We start from the raw sequence: 20,932 nt of genomic DNA on the forward strand, positions 1-20,932 counted from the left end.
TGAGAAAAGCCCTTTAGAATACAAAAGCTCTTTAGAAGAGCCTGAGTTGAAAGCAGAGCCAGAGCCTCACTCTGCAAACAGGCAATCAGAGATGAAAGCACAGCTCAGACATCAGTATCTCCATCACAGACACCAGGTTTCCACTGAGACAATCTGGAGGTGCTGCCCAAACACCCTGAGCCCAGGCAAGCCCACTGGGAGAGGTCTCTTCTTACCCACCTCTCCCCACAAACATCCCTGCAACACTCCAGGCGTCTAGTGCCTTAGTTAGTTGTGTTATGAGCTTTTATTTTAAAAAGCACATTTAATACAAGTATAGTTTCGCAGATACAAGTTTTCACTTTGTATGCTACAAAAGTCTTTTGAATATTATTCTCTTTACAAAAATGGAGCCTTACAAAAATACTGACAATTTAATGTTTTTTTATACACTTTTCTCTAGTTGCAGTTATTTCTCTTGTTGTAAAATGATAGCTACCACAGAACTATGATATTTTAGTTGAGATTTAAAAAAACAACAACAACAAAATTAACTCGGTGCTTTTTGAAGCAGCTAAAGTAAATGACACAGGTCGAGACACAGTTTATAATCATAGTGGATATAGCTAAAATTGTTTCAGAAATAATATTTTACATAGTTAACTTTTAAGGTTTTATACATTATTTATATAATATTTATATATAAAAATCATAGCTTGCTATACGTTGAAATGAAAGGACGGAGTCTGTGGTGGGATGTGCACGTGGTCTGTCATAGGGTTCATGTAGCCCTTTGAGAGATTTGCATCCAAGACCAAGAGATTTGCATTTCTTCTTTCCTCCTTTCCTTGGTAGTTCAGTAAAGAGGGCCCCTTACTACCGCCCACAGTGGGACCTTGCTTGAAGGACACTTATGGATAGAGGATGAGGACGACTCTGTTCAGAGCTTTAACCCATGTGTTCTGCCCAGCAGAACCCACCAAGAACTGCCCCAGGGGTCAACCCCAAGACAATAGTGTTTTACACAGCTTAACAAGAGCAATTCCCAAAAAGACCTTCTCCACTCCATTATCCTCAAGGGTAGCCTCTCTGGCAGGCCAGCATCAGCTCAGCTGCTAACTCTGGCTCCTTCTGACTTGGAGTACCTACCCAGAAGGGTGGTTTGTTTCTCTTCCTTCCCCTTTCCCTTCCCTGTTTCTTGAACAGCGGCTGCTTTCCATCAGCCAGAGGCAGACCATGCCTCTGCTCATCCCTGGACCTCACAGGGAATCCTGGTAGGTACATAGCAAGAATTTCAAAGGAGACAGCAATAACTGAAGTCTAACCATTTCTAAGTGTGAAAGTGCCCAGTGATTGATGTATTCAGCATCCTGTAAATCAGCTTTCCCCGAATCACAGGATGATGCGTCAAAAGAAGCAAATGAGGACCTGTAGTCTCCATTTCCTCTGAAATTGTGCTGTTTGTGAAGCTCACTCTTCCACAAAGAGTCTCCTAATCTTTAAAGTGTTGATTTGTGAGCTGGGGGAAGAGGATAAAGGCCTAAGGACCAGGAAGGGGGCGGGGTGGGGGGGGGGAGAATATGGATTCAGGATCTGATCACGTGACTGTGCAACGTGGTTCATCTCTTATATTCCAAGACCAAAACAAAACTTCCTGAACCAAAGTCACAGTAGAGAACAGAACCGGATGGGCAGAGGGATGTAAGAGGGGATGCCCGCTGTGGTTCTGGGATGGACAGAGGCTATAAGAGGGGATGCCCTCCCTGGCGATGGATGCTCTGGATTCAGTGCTGTTTCTGGCATCCTGTGCTTACAATAAAAATTTGAGCTTTCCTCCCAGGCCTGGGATTACTCAGGTCCTACAAGGTGACTGACCAGCAGACTCTGCTCAATCAGGTGAGCATATGGCCCTGAATAAGCCCATGACCCCCAGAGAACATGAACTCTTAAAAACCAGTTGCACATCCAGGACTCCGGCACTTGGTGTTAAGTTTGCTGGGTTTTTGTTTGCTGGTTTCCACATAGGTGAAGACTACCTATTTTGGAAGGCCACAAGGTTAAGACTTTTCTTTGTGTGTTGCATTAAAAATAATAAAAAAAAATCAATTGGGCACAGAGGTTTTCCCTACATTCTACTGTCTGATGAGATTGGCGAGCAGCAGGAACTTGCTGTCAGCAGTCATTTTACAAAGACAGCTCAGGAGGCAGCAGCGCCTACACCATGTTGTGGTGATTGTTCCTGTCAATGACATCCACGGGTGACAGGATATCCTTCCTGATGGCAGCAGGAGGCAGTGACAGTGTCGTCTTGGTCTTGAAGAGGTCTGACACGAAGAACACCTAGGAGCATAAATCAGAGATCCAAATGAGTAACACCCATCCAGGGCCTGGGGACAGGCAGAGGGAAGTGGGGAGGGACAGAAATATGAGGGAAAGGGGGCCTTAAATGACAGATCTTTGAACAGGATAAGGACCACAGAGAGCACACAGTCTCACTCTTATTGGGCAAATAGGGAAACTGAGGCCTGGAGGACAGTGACATGGGTTCTAAGCTCTACCTGTAGCCCACACTTCCTTATTTCTCAGTATCACTGAGCAACAGAAGATAAGCTCCTAGCAAGGGAAGTCACAGTTCCAGTCATAATTAGTCAGCTGTCAATCCGCATTACTTTCCCTTTCCTCACAAAGGAATCCAGGGTGTAACAAAAAAGATCAGCCAGTAAGAATGCGTATCAGCAGGAGCTGAGGCAAGGAAGCAGTGGTAACCAGTTTTTCCAGGCAACCTCCTGATATCTATCCACCATGGAATGGGGGTCAACAAGTCAGGGTCTTTTTACTGAGGAGTCAGCAACTAACTGGGAGCAAATGTCAAGGGGGGAAAAAAAATCTCCCGTCCTTATTCCCAGTCTTCTTCCTCCTCACTGGCCTGTGACCTTGTGAATCTTTCTCAGAATCACTGAGACACATTTACTGGACACACACCCACTTGCCAGTGTGGAGGATGGTTGCTGTCTTAAAGTCTATGCTGACAGGTTCAAGAGCCTGAAGAGCTACTGGAGACAGGAAAACATATGCTTTGCATTAGACAGCAAGATAAATAGGTGGAGATATCCCTTGGAGCCCTTTAGCAATAAGAAGTTTGTATTAACTAATCATAAATGGCAGCTGCCAGTCATGTAACTTTACAGGAAAGACATGGCTGGGTTCCAACCAGGGAATAAAACACTTTCAAAGTTTCTGAGTGGAGATGTGACTCCCAGTAGAGGGCTTACCCAGCATGCACAAGGCTCCTAGCTTTGATGCCTAGCACTGGAGGTGGGCATGGACAGAGTGGGGAAGAGTCTCGCTGTCCCTCATCTTTCATGCTTACCCAGCATGCACAAGGCTCCTAGCTTTGATGCCTAGCACTGGAGGTGGGCATGGACAGAGTGGGGAAGAGTCTCGCTGTCCCTCATCTTTCATGCTTACCCAGCATGCACAAGGCTCCTAGCTTTGATGCCTAGCACTGGAGGTGGGCATGGACAGAGTGGGGAAGAGTCTCGCTGTCCCTCATCTTTCATGCTTACCCAGCATGCACAAGGTTCCTAGCTTTGATGCCTAGCACTGGAGGTGGGCATGGACAGAGTGGGGAAGAGTCTCGCTGTCCCTCATCTTTCATGCTTACCCAGCATGCACAAGGTTCCTAGCTTTGATGCCTAGCACTGGAGGTGGGCATGGACAGAGTGGGGAAGAGTCTCGCTGTCCCTCATCTTTCATCTTTCTGAACTGAAAAGTAGTTGTATCACAGACAGACAATAATGAGGGCACTATGACTTCATTCTGTCTATCTTCTCAAGAAGAAAATGGAGTTCTTAATAAGACTTCCATTGCACTAAGGCTCTAGCAGCCAGCCTTGACTACAGTAAAGTCTCGGATTACTTGTTGAGCCCATTTCTCTCTCTCTTTCAGTGTCCCTTCTGAAGCAACAGAGAGGTCAACAAGGTGTCATAGAAGTCACAGCAAGAGCTGGTGATCTCACTTAAGCCAGGAGCAGAAGATAACTGTGATAGAGGCCATCTGTTCTCTATGAATTTTTCGATTTTGTATATGTATACCTACTCCAATGTTTATTTTTCTTTTTGTTTAAAAAAAAAGTAAAGAAGGCTAAGTTATTTTTATGTTATTAAAAGAAAATGAAATACTAGCCAGGGAACTATAACACCTTAATATACTGGCAACTTGAAAGCCATTCAAAGTACCATCTTGGCACAAGAAAAAAACACTAAACCTTCTCTCCCTTCCCTTCCGGAGGAGGTCTGAGGGATGGTGGGGATAGGGGGAGGAATCTGTGCTACGAGAAGCCAGCTCTCCTAACCACAGTCAAACTTGAAAACAATAAAGCAAGTACCTGAGTATCCCTTGCCAGCAAGCTCTGGGTCCCCCCTGCTAGGGAGTTCCTTACAAGTGGAAAGAAAGAGCACTCAAGCGTTCCCATTATAAAGAAATGCTAACAGATAGGATTAAAGCTCAATGTGCTTGATAATGAAACTTTTCAACTCAACCCAGCCTTTCTCCACACTTTACCTTATCTTCCCAGTGGCTTTACTTCTTACTGTACTGAACCCATTGTTATCATCTGACAAGGTGCAGGGGTGGACAATGGCTTCTTCTCTACCTGAAAATTACCCTTCCTTTCATTGTCTGCTTTGTTTCTCAGGAAGATGGATGGATACCCCCATCACTGGTTCTCATCTCCACTTATTCCTGTTTAGCAGAGATTCTGAAAACACAATCCTCACTCTCACATCCTTGACTTCCCAGAGAATGTGTCCCAGACCTAATTCCACCCACAAACATAGCAAGGCACCCTGTAAACAAACACCTCCACCTTCAAGATTCTGAACCATCTATCCCAGTTTCTACTGGCTTATCTTCTATCTAATTATCTGGGCTCATATCTAATCCACATTAGATTTCAGTTCCTAACTGCAAGACAGGCATAATATGAAGGTCAAAGGCAATAATTGTCTCAAGAATTGTCTCTAAACCCTTCTTATCTTGTACTTATGTCAACAAAAGGTAGGTTTTCCTCTAATGTTCTAGACACAAGAGTAATTCCTGGGCCTAGGATAAGTCTTTCTCAGGTCTCCAAAGCTTTGATTGGCTACACTGCCTTGGTGGGTGGGTTCTTGAAGATAGAGCTCCAGAGCTTATGGCCTCATATCACACTTATACACTTAGGTTGGCCCTGAATACACTAGGAACTGCCCAAATGCTAGTTGTTGAATTTCTCATTTTCTCTCCCTTACTTGGAAACAAGCTCTCTGGCCTCGGTCTTTATGGGCATAAAAAGCACCTACAGGTATCAGATGAACTACATAGTCAAACACCACATGCACATAGCCAAGTGACAAGATGAAAAGTTCAGCCAGGCCCAGGAAAACCTCACCCCTAGCTGTTCTCCGAGTCCACAGTGGCTGGAGGCCATGCATTTACATTGGGGGATCATGAAAAATAAGTCTGTTCAAGATTCAAACAGGACTTGGTCTTCCTGATGCTTGAATAGTAGAACACACACACACACACACACACACACACACACACACACACACACACACACACACACACACACACACACACACACACACACACACACACACACACACACACACACACACACGAGCTAGGAAAAGCAAAAATGTCTTGGTTTGGAACAGTTCCACTTTCTACAGAAGATGATCTTCACCCAGAAAGGGAATCCAGAGGCCCAGGTTGGGAAGGTTCCACACAGATTCCCAGCTATCCACATCCATGAAATAAACTCATTTCCAGCCCACAGACCTACTCCACCTCTCTTCTCTGCTGAGTGAAAGAGTATACTAGACAATAAACACAGTCTCAACAAATAATAAAACCTGACCCAAATACCAAGAGGAATTCTAAGTTAAAGTGCCAGGTTACATTTGCTATTCATTTTATTTCTCTGAATCCTTAAGTTCTATAAATGGGCTTCTTTTGTATAAAGAATAAACACAATCAGTAAACATGGATTAAATCCTTGCTGTGTGCTAAGCCCCAAGAATATAAAAAAGGAATACATATCCATAAAGCAGAGTTCATTGCCTTCCAGGAGCTTCGAAGCTAGTTAGGGAGAGAGCTGGGAAAAAAGCTAATCACGAATCTGTTTTAAGGACCACACTAGCAGGAAGCCAGTGTTAAAGAAGCCTGGAGAGGGTGGCACCTAACCCCGACTGAGGGAGTGGGAGCGGGCCTTCTAAGGTTTTGCCTCAAAAGATAGATACATGAACTTAGCTTTGAAGGTCCAGGAGCTAGCCAGGTGGTGAAGACCAAATATACGGATACAGGCTGGGGGAGCAGCTTGTGCATAGACTGAGGCATGAGATGACAGAATGTTTGGAAATTGTGGGTACCAAGTATGGCAAGGACAGAGCGATCCGTAGAGATGGACAGCAGAGGGCCCGATCTGGAGAAGCCTCCCTTGGCAAGTCAAACATCATCCCTTTGGCCCTAGGAATCATTGTCAAGACTTAACAAGAAGCATCCTGTTGGAAAGACTTGTATTTGAGGTAGTGTATGAATCTAAATTGGAAATGGAGTCAAGGAGAGTTCAGAAAGCCTGAAGGTGGACTTACCTGGGCTCTGAGCATAGTTCTCAATCACCAACCCACAATGAAGACAGAGGAAGAGATGGATTCTAAAATGCTCCAGATAGGACTATAGCAGACAGAGGTGGCAGGAGTATGGGGAAGAAAGGGGTAGTGGTGGTGGTTGAGTTTTAAGGGGAAAGTAATGTTTTTCTTGCCAGTTCTGTTTTCTAGTCTACAAATCTTTACGCTGGTTCCCATAAAAATTCTCACCAGCCGGGCCCCAGTGGCTCACACCTGTAATCCTAGCAACTCGGGAGGCTGAGACCTGAGGATCATGGTTCAAAACCAGCCAGGCAGGGAAGTCCATGAGGCTCTTATCTCCAATAAACCACCAGAAAACCAGCAGTGGCGCTGTGGCTCAAGAGCTGAAGAGCTGAGGGACAGTGCCCAGGGCCCAGAGTTCAAGCCCCAGGACCGGCCAAAAAAAAAGACAAAAAACTCTCACCATTGGGATAATTAGGCTAGGGGGAAAATGATAGTTCAGCTTTCTTCCACCTTCTAATATTTTGGCTTCCTGTGACAGTGTCTTGGGGAAAGTGATTGTGACCCCAGAATGTCAAGTTCTTCTGTGGCCAGATGCAATATCTGATTTATGCAAACTCTCTGGAGAAGGTTTCTCCTTCTTTAAGAGTGAGACTACACATAAACGATGCCAGAGGGACTCTATTCTTAAGTGAGGAGATAAAACATATACAGGGAGTCTCTTTGTAAATGGTAGAGTAGCTGACATTACTGTTCTAGCACCATTACTTGCCAGCTTCTATTTGCATCCCTGCTCCACCCACCCTTTCCTCTTCCCACGCCACGCCCCAACCACACAGTACTGGTAAAAGCCTTTGCTCTTTAAATTAAGGCAGACCTATGGGAACAGATACCACTGGCTCATGTGTTCAAGGCCTAGCTATAAAATAATAAAATAAAATCTCTTCTAAAATCTCCACCCCATATATGGAAAGAGAAGAAAAAGGAGAAAGAACCAGCAAAAGAACAGACATGCTGGGCATGGTGACACATACCTACAATCCCAGCACAAGTTCAAGGCCAAGCTGGAGACCAGAGCAGAATGACTGAGAACGTGAATGAGCCAACACAGATTTGGCTGGATCTATGATGGGATTTTCCCCTAACATGCATAGGATCTGCTTTCGCAGACCTGCAATTTCTGGGCTCTTTTGGAGAGTGAGTCAGTGAATTGAAAGAAAAAAGATGCTTCTGATGACTTATCTTCAACATTCACCTGCTAAAGAGATACCAGCCAACCTCAAGGGCTGCCGGGATGCTGCCTGACCCTGAGCTTCAAAAGGCTTATGCTGTCATGAGCTTTGTGGTGAGCCAGAAAGAAAAGAAGCTGGCTGGAAGTCAGGTTTTTACTTCCGCTGGGGTAAATGGCTAGCTAAGTCAGCAAATTTTGACTGTCATTTTCTTAAGGGCTGATTATGACAAGCAAATTATCTTTAAATGTTTCTGGAGTGCTTGAGAGTGTGTAAGTGGACTCCTTGAAGATAGGCATCCTGTACTCAGACATGAGATTTGCATAATCTCCCACTGAGCTTAGACACCAGCACTAGAAAAGCCAGGGAATTTTAGAATCTCAGAAGTAGAAGGAAACTGAGCTATTTCTTCTGGTATTTTCTCCAAGTGTATACCACAAACCACCTGTTTCAGAATTGCCTGTGTGGTTCTTGTAAAAGCGCATTCCTAGACCCATGGTAGATAAACTGGGAGTGTAGCTTGAGATCTACATCTTATCAAACATTCCAGGTATGATATAAGGTTATCTGCTATGTGGACTAAGGTTAGGAATCTACAGAGATGAACAAACTGGCTCAAGTCTCCCTCTGTCATTGCATTATTGTATCACACACTATGTAACTTTCAGTACCCTTAGCATCCCCACAGATAACTTCCTATTCTCTTTGGTTCCCATACTGAAATTTTAATGACCTTTCATTCCAGGGTAAGGCCATAGGCTTTGATGCATGGTGCTTTAAATGCGATGTCATGTTTCCTTTCTGGATGACAAGTTACTCAAGGGCATGGTTTGTGTTGAGTCATCTTGGTGCTCAAAGCCCAGAAATTACAACCTTGTGTAAATCTGGTCCAGCCCCCCTTGTGACCACAGCTGCTGTTCCCTCTGCCTTCACTCCAGTCCACTTTGCCCTTCGGAATTCCTTTTTGGCTCCCTGATATATCATACTGAACAATCTCACAGATTAAGGGAAGAAGAATTTTGAGGGGGAAAGCAAGCTCTGGGAATGGAATCTCCCTTATGCCCAGGTTCTATAAGTGCCGTCTAAGGAAAAACCATCTTTGGCAGGCTGGACTTTTGACTACTTGGGAGCTGGTGGGAATCACAAATTTTTTGACCTCAGTAAAGGGCTTTCAGTGGTTGTTGGCTTGGTGGGTTTGACAGAGTCCATGCTGTAATTCCAGGGTGCATCTGAGAGGAGACACAAAGGAATAGTGTCATAGTGTCATACAGGTCATGCAGCAGGATCTAGTTCCCATATTGCTGTTACTCTGTGACCCAGGCAAATTCACACTCTTGTGTGGTCCTGAACCGACACAAAATGAAACAGTTTTAGATGCCTTGTATTTGTGTGCAAATGTTATAAAAAATAAACTACTCTATAGTTACTGTAGAGTTTAAATGATATAAGTGGAAGCATATTGCAGACCTACCAGAGTCCATTCAAATCCTATGTCATCCACACACCATCAGGAAGAAAGAATATCACTGCCACTGAGGAAGTTCGTGCCAGAACCAGAAGAAGAGAATTTGTGGAGCATGAGAGAAAAGCTGGGCCCTGCTGAAGAGGAGCAGGGATCTGTACCTTGTGAGGTACCTGCTAGGAAGATATGGTAGGTGAAACCAAGAAGAGAAGGAGGCCCACAGTGGGCTATATGACTGCAGTGGTGTGTTAGGTCCAGAGCGCAGGAGCCCGAACTCAGAAACTGGGTCCTCATAGATGACAGGGAATGGACAAAGCAAGGGTCTCACTCCCAGCATTTTCCCAATTCTGAAGCCAAAAGAGAGCAGGTGACTGTCATTCACTGAGCTCACTTCCCCCGACTATCCATCAAATTTCACCTATTTGCAGTCCTGAGAAACTATCCTGAAGTAAGGAGGCCAGGTCTGGCCGGTGCCATTTTGGCCACATGGTGGATGGTAGGGTCTGGCATCTTGTCTTCATGCTGGGGGAAGGAACCTCCCCCTCCCCTTACCCCCTCTCCTCTGCCCATCACCTGCCTCCCAGGTAATGGGGCAGGCACTTGGTGGATAGGTTACTGAATCTGTCAGTCTAGTGCTTGGGAATGGGGATTTCCTGAGGAGCTGCCCCTGTGCCCCTATTGAGGCCTGGACCAGCCTAGCTGCCAGGACTCCATGCAACGTGTGTCTCTGTGATCGTGTCCTGTGTCCTGTCTCCTGGGTCGACTCTAGTCATCATGGTGTCCCAATTCAGCTCTCCATTGGAGCTGAATTGGTTTGTTGGTATTGTTCTTGTTATTTCTTTCTTCTTTAGCATGTTTCCTAGCTGTGTTATGTGAATTTGTGTGCTACAGGCCTTTGTAACAACTGGTGGCCTGCAGCCTGTTAACTGTATAATAAAGATTCTAATATTCTATATTTTAAAATGTGGCTTCTGAGATGATTCACCTTACAACAATCCCATGTTCTTTCTCTTTCATTTCCTGGTCTCTGTGCTCTTCCTTTTGCATGAATTCCCATTGGTATCTTTTGCATCTTACAGAAAATTTCAGGGGTCACCTCTTCTAGTTTTTCTAATTCTTACCACATCTGTGTTCCTCACTACCTGGGTGGTGAGGCCCTCCTCCTCACAGCTCACAATTAGGCTTTGGCAGGGCCATCTTAGGGAGCTGGTTTATCTATTTCACTGGAATCAGCCATTCAAAGGGTACAGATGAGACCCAGTAGTTCTCAGCACAAATCAAGAGACAAGGAATAGGGTTCTGCCTCTGCCTCTGTGAGCCGGGCCCATTCCACCTTCTCTGCAAATCCCATTTCCTCTTGCAAGGCTTGTCAGGGTTGAACTCTTCCTCACACTAGCATTCTTTGGTCTCTCTTCCCAAGGTCACCACCCTGGGGCAGAAACAAAGAATACCCTTGCCCTTCCCAGCATCCTGGAGGAAGATAGAAATGCACAAAGAGCAACAGTGAGCAGGGCCCCACCCCAGGGAAGAGGAAAACCAGGAAAGACTGCTGTGTGTTTATGAACTTCAGGGGCAGCTGCTTCCTCTCCAGAGCCCACAGCCATGGCAGCCTAGCCCTCCTTTGACCCCTCCCAGAACCTCCTTTTTTTCCCCCCCATCTGTTAGCAGGCCAGCGAGGAGGTTATGCAGGTTGTTACTAGACAGGAAATGAACTGATGTCCAGTGGCTGGGTGAGTCCAACTGTAGAGTGTGCATCTTTGATAGGGTGATTTTAGGGGTATACAGGTGGTAAGAGAGCTATGAGGGCCAACAAATGCCTGTATTTGTATCTGTCTCTGCCAGCCCGTGTGCCTGGAGTTCTGAATTCTGCAAATGAGAGAGGCTGGATGTCTAGATACTTCTGAGTCTGTCTGGGCTGTGGATCATGGAATGGCCACGTCTGCGCACTGGTAGGTGCACAGCTCTGTCAGGCCTCAAGCTCCCGTGCCTTTGTGCTGAGTCGATGGTGTAAGCTTTCTGTCTCATCATGTTCCTCTGTCTTCCCCTTCTGGAAGGGGTTCAATTAGTGAGCAATGGGAGAGGAAACTGGACCTGCTCCCCTTGAGCACATGACTTTTGTCTAGACAAGTCTGCTCACTATGACAACACTAGCCTCCACAGACCGGGGGGAAAAGCATTGGACTGTCATAGCTAGTTGCTCAAGGTTCTACAGGGACTGAAGCAACTCCAGGGCAGGCTTTAAGGGCAGTCCATGATCCCCAAAGACAGGGCACTATGACATGCTTCGCAGGGAGATGCTCCCACCAGAGAACACAGGCCTATCTCAACTCTATAAAGTCAGTGCGAAAAATCTCTATGCTGAAAGGTCATGGAAATGGAGAGCCTCTAATTACAAGTAGATGAGGAAACTAGGCTCAGAGGGGAAGTATCTCATTGAAGCCACAGCCAACTCATCGGTCATGATTTCCCCAGTGCTTATCAAGCACTTGATGCATGTTGGCCACCTTACGGGCACAGAGACTAACCAGAAAATTAAGCTATGGATTTTGTTATTGATGTATCCACAATCTAGTTGGGGTAAGAGATGTATGAGCAGGGAACTGTCAGAATATGCCAAAAAACCATGAAAGAAGTTCTAAGGTCCTTGGGAACATTAGAAGAATGTTGGACAATTCTGGGCTCAGGGCCTAGGGAACGTGTGGTGAGTTGAGCAATGGCTTCTCAGAGATGGGAACATCTTACTCTTTAGAACTTGCAAGGCTTTTATTTGACAACCCAGACTCTGCAGATATTAAGGATCTTAAGACAGACAGATGACCTTGGGCTATCAATGTAATCACAGAACCTTTAGGTGGAGGCAAAGGGATCAGAATCACAAGGGTTATGACAATAAAAATGGAGACCAGAGCAGTATGAAAGGTCTGAAGATTCTATGCTGCTGGATTTGAAGATGGTGAAGGGGCCATGAGCCAAGGAATGCAGGTAACACCAGGAAGTTGCAAAAGGCAATGGATTCACCCAATAGCCTCTACCTGGAACACAGCCTTGCCAACACCTGCGAGATCCATTTCCAAGTTCTGACTTAAAAATCATCAGAAAACAAATATGATCTGGCTCTAAACAACTGAATTGATGGCAATTTATGACTGCAGCCATATACAACTAATGCACAAGGTTTTACTAGGGATGAAGTAAAGCTACACTGTACTCTATGCCAAGCTCTGCTCCGGCAACAGGAGGCCACCAAGGAGCAGCTCAAGAGGTTTACGGGCAGAGCAGGAAGTGGGTGGGTGCTGGGTATGTTGGTACCCTGTGGCTTTATTTTTTTTTTTTTTGGTAACATTCCATACTTAGCCTTTCTCCAACTTCTTGACCTCACAGGATGTTTCTGTGATTCAAGAACCATTCAACACAACCACATCTACAGAACAAAGGAACACGTGGCTTTCCCTGGGGATAGCCATCCTCTGCCACATGACACTAGCACAACAGAGGATAGAGGCTGTGGCAGGGAGCACAAGATGATCCAGATGCTGATCAAGCTGAAAAGTAGAGGCAGAGAACCTCCATCCTTCTTACAGCTCCTCTTTCTGGGAAGGAGCATCCTCAAAAGATAGCTTCTTGGTCACATATCTCCCCCTGAACCATCATCTCTGGTTTAACCCAGAGGCCTGAGCTTCACCAGGCAATAGAATCTAGGCATTCCTCAATGGGAAAAGATATTCTGCCTTCTGTGAGTTCCAGTCCATACTGTTCTCAGCAATATGGGGCAAAAGATAGGGAAAGATATTCATCAGCTCATCCGAAATTATCTCAACTTTGTACACACAGGTTTTGAGACTCAAAATGAGGACTGGATCAGCCCAAAGGTTGGAAAGGTCCCAGCGATACACTTAAATGACACCCTCAAAGCAGCTGTCTATGCAGCTGATGCCTTCATTTAAGTCTGGATGGCCTGGCTTAGTGACCGCCTCTTCCTGCCAAGCACACAGGACATGGTGGAATCATTTCAATCCTGGGAGTAGCTGTCTACTTGCTCTTTGGCCTTGGCTGACTTAAATCCTGTCCCTGAGTCTGAGTTACCTCATCTATGAGATGCCATGATGGAGCTAAAAGAAGACAAAGGTTACAAAGGACCTAGAAAGGGGCCAGCAGACAGTAGGTGCTTCACAAAGCAGGATCAAATTCCTGTGCCCATGCTACTGTTGACAAGATGCCAAACAGGATAAAAGTCAGACCCTCTCATTTCCCTTCTTAAAAATAAGCCTTGGTGCTCTGGAATAGTCTGTCTAATTGTTCATGGCCAGTGCTCTAGAATATAAAAGAGGGGAAGGCTAGGAATGATCCCCACACCTTTTAATTTTTTTAATTGGGAGTACAGGAGACTCCAATTAGGGCAGTGGCGCCATGGCGAAGGAAACTCAGTAGCAGGCCTGCAAGGGCTGCCCTCCTGCTGAGCACAAAGCAATGAAGGAAGGACACAGGCAGCAAAGGGTTACCCTTCCACGCAAGGGTCCACCCTTACTGTCACTCCACATTAAAGAGCCAGGCACCAGAAGACAAGCTTGACACTGACAGCTGTTTTCATGAACGGTTTGCTCCCCTAATTTTTTCTCCCTTCTCTCTTCAGTTAGATAGATAGACATAAAGAAAAGAGAAAGGAAAGCAGGAAGAGAGAAAAGGAAAAAAGGGAGGAAGGGAAGAGAAGGAGGGGAAGAGGAAGAAAGAAAGAAAAAAACAAGCGATGAAGATAACCAGTCTTGATAGTTACCAAGACAGTAGTCTGTTTGGCTCCCCTTCAAGGCTGCAGGCTATTCAGGTTCTGCTTTCCTCTGTTTGTCCACTCTGAGCTTCTGGACACCCTCTCTGCCTCACAGGGCTATACGCCATTAAGCCCTGCCCACTCCCTGAAGCTCCTAGTCCTAGGGTCTATACAGTCCTTCAATGCTGTACTTTGTGTAGTTGGCCTGGTTGTATATGCAGCCTGAATGGAATTTCCTTGGGAGCAAGGGCTGAGGCCTATTGATCCCTAGGTCTTCAAGAGAATGTTCCCTACAGGGATCCTAAAAAAGGTTAGATTAAGTCACTGACTTTTTTTTTTCTTTTGCTTGTCAAGCACATACTCGCTCCCCCAGAGGTCAGGTCCCTGAGAAGCTGTGGTAAGACAGGGGGGGAATACATGTGCATGGTGGACAATGCAACATGGAGGGGCAGGTATTATGACAGCGGAGTAGAGACCACAGCCAGGTTTAGAAATGAGGGCTGGCAATCAGAGGGTTTAGATCTCTCTGTTGTTTGTGATCCTTACTGGGAAGGAGGAAGGACAATACAACCTCCATGTGTACTGCCACTATTTCCAGGGCCTCTGGCTGGCCTAGGAGGAAGGCCTAGGAAGAAATAATATAATATTCAAATAGGTGCCTAGTTATGGTTGCTGAAGAAGCCTACCAAAATGTTTCTTGGGCAGGAGAAGCAGAGTTTACTGAAGGAGGCTCCGAGAGATAGAATGTCCTATCTTTATTGTGCTTACTAGGAGGCTCAAGGAAGGATGACAAAAGGGGAGTATATTCATTTTTTAGGGATAACAGTCCCTAGCCAAGTCCCTTGCGAACTGAATGAGGCTTTTGGTCTGGGGAGAGTTTAGTCTTCAGCAACGCTGCTCCAGCCAGCACTGACCACGAGCCCCAGGGGTCACACGGATAGGGGGACATTTTCTAAGACGCAGAACAGCTCAACTGTTTTGTGTCTGTGAATCCAAGAGACTCCAACTTTGCCAATCACTTCATAGCTGACCTTGGGCAATATTTTGGCTTGACTGTCCTCATAATGCAGAATAATCTGACAATACCTAAGGTCTCTTCCACTCATAAAATTCTATGTACCCAAACCTCCAGTGTTTGTGAAGAGGATTTCAGAGCCTGTAGAATATGCACAGGCTGGAAGGAAGGAGGAGTTGTTCCAGTTACTGAGCAGGGATGGGGTAGGGAGTGTTTTTTGGGGGGAGGGCAAAGGGGGGTAAGAATGGTTCTTCGGACACTGGGAAGAGAGCAGGAATGAGGAGTTCCGGATTTAGTCACCCAGCTGGAAACTTTTAACAAGCAACAGTTCCTTTGCTTTCATGTGGAGGACAAGAGGCTACTTACTATGCAGCAGGCCACCAGGGCTCCTTGAACAAATCCTGCCAGTACATCACCAGGATGGTGCTTGTGGTCAGATATGCGGGACAGTCCTGTGTAGAAGGCCATCATGAGCAAGGTGAACTGTAGGAGGGGCCGGAGCAGGCGGGCGCCTTTCCAGGTAAAGCGAGCCTGCAGGTATAGCTGGAGGGAGGAGACAAAATGGACAGACACTAAATAACTCCTCAGTCATGGACACCATACAGACAATGTCCCTCACTTTTGCTGGGTGGAATCATCCAGACCCTAGGTGGCATGGTGTGGATATAATGGCATCCATTTTGGACATGACCACCACCCTCCTTCCCCCTATCCCCAGTCAGTTAAATGCCATGATTTAGTTTTCATATCAACCCCCGGGAAAACAGAATTCACCTTAGGATTTAAACTAGAGAGAGATGGAAAGACAATAAGACTCTTTGGCACACAGTACACACTTTATAATAATTTTTAACTTATTGACTAGGATTATGCCAGAGTAACCAAGAGCAGTAAATGCTTTGCTTTGTAATTGATAACCCACTCGCTACCTTTGTGAGTCTCTATGGGGCTTATAGACCCACCATCTCCACAGGACCTGCTGCTCACCATTACACAGAACTAATACAGACAACGACGACAACGAAGGGGAAATACTGAGATATTCACCATGGGCTGCTCCTGTTTCAAAGAAAGCCATGGTGCCAAGTACTGGTGGCTCATGCTTGTAATCATAACCACTCAGGAGGCTTACATATGAGGATCATGGTTCAAATTCAACCTGGGCAGAAACATCCATGAGACTCTTAACTCCAATTAGCTACCAGAGATACAGCCCAGCAGTAGAACTATGGCTGAAGTAGAATACCAGCCTGGAGCAAAAAAACCAAGTGAGAGCCCTAATACTGGCATACTCAAGAAGAAGCAACACCTTGAAGGGCAAGTTTCAAAGTCACCCTCTCTGGCTTTTGAATTAGTAAGGAAACACACACATACACTAGCCAGACAATGCCAGAGAACTCCCAAGTAGAGGCTGATAGACACTTGCATGGGGTGGAGTCTAAGAGTAACCTGATGAAAAAAGGAAGAAGAAGAAGAAAAAAAATCCAATCACCTCTGTCTGTAGGCAAGAAGTTGAAATGACGTCAACTGGGTATTGTCCCCTCTGAGTTATCTTGGGAGAGTTTCCTTTCTAACCTCTGGGCACAACCTACTTGGCAGGTTCCTGTGGGAACTTGGGAAATGAGGGGGAAGGAGCAAGGGGACAAGGGGAACTTCCGACTACAAATCAAAGTACTGGGAGAGGCTAGGAAAAAGGGAAAGAGCAGAGGGAGGGGCTCCTGCTCCAAGACAGACAAGTGTCAGGACCCTGCCCTTCCTGAGACAAATGAACACCTTCCTTTTGGTGAGCAGGAGAAACATGCCAAGGACCAGATCTGAGGGAACAGAAGAACTCTGAACTCTGTAAGAGCAGTGTCCACGACGGAATCCTCAACTACTTAGGATAAAAAGACTTGTTTGCCAAGCCTATTCTTAATTACTTACTTAATGTATTCTGTAAAAACAATCATGGTCTTTAAACATATTCACTACTTTTACAGTATACCTACCTAATGAATCACATTGGAAAATATTGCTGCAGGTAATGGCGGAAAAACTTGATGGTTTTTAAGCAAGGCACGGGGTAGTATAAAAACTAATTGTTTTTTGTTTTTTTTAAGAGCATAGCTGGGTCACTAAAAGCAACAGAGAATCTGGAGCTGTAGACCTAAGGCTACATTCTTCTTTCTGATGAAATATCTCCTAGAAAACTGTTGACATGGATCCAATAATTCCTTACTTTTAGTGAGGATGCTGGTCTAGCTCCAACTCAGCTCAGGAAGGACCCGTCTATGCCCAGTTCCTGTAGCTACTCCTGGCAGTTAGAGGGGAGTGAAGTGGATAACAGACACAGGTTTTAATCAGAAAACTCTGTGTGTCTCAGTTTCCTCACCCGTAAAAAGAGGTATCATGACTATTAGAGGCTATGGTGGGGATTGGTTGATGCCGGAGAAGACACAGGACAATGTGTGACTCAGTAAGCCAATCATTTTGTTTTATGACACTTCTCTTAAAGTAGCTGCAATGTTTTCCTATTTTTCCCATTTAAAAAAGCTCAGGTTCTCAGACAATACTTGTTCAAAACTCCCCTGCCCTTCCTCCTACTCAAGGCATGTAGACTTTTAGGTTACAGGCCTCAGAGACCAGGGTCGGGCAAAGGAAGGGTGGGTCTCCCAACCGGACAAGGCCCACTTCAAGCTACTGACTCAGATTCTTCAGGCTAGGAGGTCCATGAAGGAAAACCCTCCCACAGGAACAGGAGGCATCAGAATAGCACCAGGAAGGGAGGGAGGGAGTACTTATGAATGAGAAAAGAGTAGGGGCCATGGGAAAGAATTCCTTTGGGAAGTAATCACACTGGGAATAGAAACCAGCAGAAACATGCAGTTGCTCCCCTATAATCCATGGAGCAATGCCTTGGGTCAAGATGGATGCTGGCGCCCACAGCTGAGATGACCCCTCTCCCTTGATCAGTGTACTTAACTTAGAACTATGGCAATTTCGTCATGTCAAGTACATTACTAAAGAAGGAGGTTGTGCAATGGCCTTTGACCCAGTGGCCATCTGACGCGGTAGCAGTAGACTTTGAGGCAGAGGGAAGAATCTGCTAATCCTTTCTGTATATACTGTTTCACTGCTGAGAGGGAATCAGGCAGGCTCCTCTATTGCTCCAGCATGGACACAGGGGCCTCACGAGGATCCCAGAATACTCCAGAGTCTGCAGACAATAACTTTGGCAGGTTCCAGTCCTTCCCAAGACCAGGGGAAGACCAACCTACTCAGTATGAGAGAGAAGGTTTCAACAGGAGGCCCCAGGCATCTAAAAGTGCAGGGCAGGCAAGGCTGGTGACCAAGCTAGACAAAAGCAGAAAACCTAAGTCACCCTGACCTCTCATAGTCACAGTCTGCTCCTGACACCCTGTCCTATCTGTGTCTATCTCTCTTTGGGCCACTGTAGAGATGTGTTTCACCCAGTCTCAGAAACTAGGTTAGAATCCTTTTGGCTGTACACCAGCTATATAGCCGTGGACAAGTCACTCCACTTCTCTGGCTTTCTATTTTCTCACAACAGATTATAAAGGTTTATTTTATTATTTTTTTATTGTTTTAATATTATGTTCCTGTTTTGTTCATTTTGTTGTACTGGGGCTTGAACTTGGGTGCTGTCCCTTAGCTCCCTTAAGACCAGTGCTCTACCACTTGAGCCACGCTCCATTACAGCTTTCTGGTAATTAATTGGAAATAGGAGTCTATTTATAGACTTTGTTGCCAAGGCTGGTTTGGAATCTTTTTCTTTTCTTTTCTTTTTTTGCTCATTGGTCATGGGGCTTGAACTCAGGGCCTGGGTGCTATCCCTCAGTGAGCACTCTACCACTTGAGCCACAGTACCACTTCCGGTTTTTTTCCTGAGTGGTTTACTAGAGATAAGAGTCTCTCAGAGTTTTCTGCTGGGACTGGCTTTGAACCACGATCCTCAGATCTCAGCTTCCTGTGTAGCTAGGATGACAGGCATCTGCCATTGAAGCCTGGCTACTGGTTTTGAATCTTGATCTTAAGATTTTAGCCTCTTGAGTAGCTAGGACTATAGGCATGAGCCACCAGAGCCTGGCAATTTTATCTTTAAAAAATGTTGCAAGCATCTATTCTATTCAATACTCCAAAGGACACATGAATAAAGTAAGTTTTGTCACTAAAAAAGAAATGATAATAATCTTATAGCCCTTTTCTCTTCAAAGAGTTTGTTTTCCAGTTGTTAAAATAGAACTGTGTAGGTAACAATGATTTCAATAAAAAGGTAGATGTCTTCCTCCCCTGTCCCAAAATGTTGTATATGAGAGTCCTTGGCATACAGAAACTGCTTCATAAACAAGTTCTTGTCTCTTACTTGGCCTTTACTGGGGTCTTGAAACATTGGAATTCTAACAAAACCTCCTTAGACTAAATTCAGAGCAGCTTACTGCTGCTCTGAACTAGTTAAGTTAGATTGTGTGTATGTGTGTGTGTGTGTGAGACTCTCATTCTTGCTTAGTCATTTGTGTTTCATTACATGATTTGCATACTAGTGAAACAGGTCTGCACTGTCTTCTCACTCATTTCCATTGCTCTTGGGACAGGTGGGCTAAGACGGAAAAGGAGGCTTTTGTCCACTCTATGTCCCTGCCTACCCTCCTTCCTGGAAGCTGGTCCAGATCACCCACACCATTCCTGAGAGATTTTCCCCTCTCTCAGTCTCCTCCATGGCTCCCTTCTGGCCCTGGTTCCCATCTATGCCTGGTGGCAGGCGACACAATGTCCAACTACATTTTTTCACTGTAGAGTTATATAACCACTTTGTGAGAACAGAACCAGAATTCTTATTTGACTTCTTTTTCTTCCTTTACAGAAAACTAATCCTTTTGCCAAATACTATTCTAGCCACTGTGTTAGATGTTTTATCTTATGTTACTCACAATATTCTTATTAGGTAGATATCAGCATGTCCACTTTACAGATGAAAAGATCAAGGCTAGAAGAAGCCACGGGAACACATAGCCAGGAATTAGTTGCAAAATTTTCCCTTTTGTGTTTATTATCTACCTACAGAATTTCCTAGTCTCTGTAGGAAAAAACTCTCTTTTACACCCACAGTAGTGGTCTCTTGTTCTGGTTTTTTCAGGAGCAAGGACATAGCATCAGGTTCCTCTGGCCACACATTTTTATAAGCATTTATTCATTCATGTATGCATTCATCCATACTGTTTTGGGAACCACGAGACAAAAAGAAATCTTTGCCCTGTTGAACTTACACTTTAGATGGGGCAAACTTACACTTTAGATGAGGCAGACAAGCAAATATATCAGATCCTTAGACACTGAGGGAGGGGCGTGGCTACCTAGGAGGTTGGACAGAAAGGATCAATGTGGAGGATGGGCTGTCATTTTCATCAGGATGGTCACAGACTGAAACAAAGGCAACAAGAAAAAGTGCAGACTTCTAAAGAGAAAGCCCTGCTTTGGGCAAGGCCTTGACTCCAACCTGTTGTAGCCTAATCTGAGTTGCAAAATGATATATAAGCAAAGACTAATGATCCTGAAGGTCAATGAACAACTCTCAAGCGTGCCTTCCCTGCTTCTTTTAGCTACCAAAGCTGTACTGAATATAACTGTCTTCTTTTCACAGACACATGGGTAGTTCTTCCATGTCTCCTCATGCCTGACCCTACTGGAATCCTTCCCTGGCTCTGCCTCCCTCAGTTGTAGGCTAGCTTGGATGCTATTGTTCTAAGCATCCAGCATCTAACATTCCTCCCCACCCTTTTGTTCACAAGGTAATACTATCACTGTCTACTTGAGCCTATATCTAAATTCCCCAGAAGCAGTGATCATGCCTTGCTTATG

The 20,932-nt window shown here is 45.2% G+C and overlaps 1 protein-coding gene across 1 annotated transcript in view; it reads right to left on the reverse strand.

Moving 5' to 3' along the window:
• Positions 1-271: 271 nt before the first annotated feature.
• Plpp3 (phospholipid phosphatase 3) overlaps positions 272-20,932 on the reverse strand; it is a 76,975-nt gene continuing 56,314 nt past the window's right edge. The window contains exons 5-6 of the mRNA XM_069987137.1: positions 15,443-15,619; positions 272-2,319 (exon numbers count right to left, since the gene is read on the reverse strand). Of these exons, the coding sequence (XP_069843238.1) occupies positions 2,194-2,319; positions 15,443-15,619 (303 nt within the window). The 3' untranslated portion in view covers positions 272-2,193. The remainder of the gene's footprint in view (positions 2,320-15,442; positions 15,620-20,932) is intronic.

Source organism: Dipodomys merriami, unplaced genomic scaffold (genome assembly GCF_024711535.1).
Source record: "Dipodomys merriami isolate MVZ:Mamm:240054 unplaced genomic scaffold, mDipMer1.0.p SCAF_34, whole genome shotgun sequence".
In the NCBI taxonomy this organism is placed as follows: Eukaryota; Metazoa; Chordata; class Mammalia; order Rodentia; family Heteromyidae; genus Dipodomys; species Dipodomys merriami.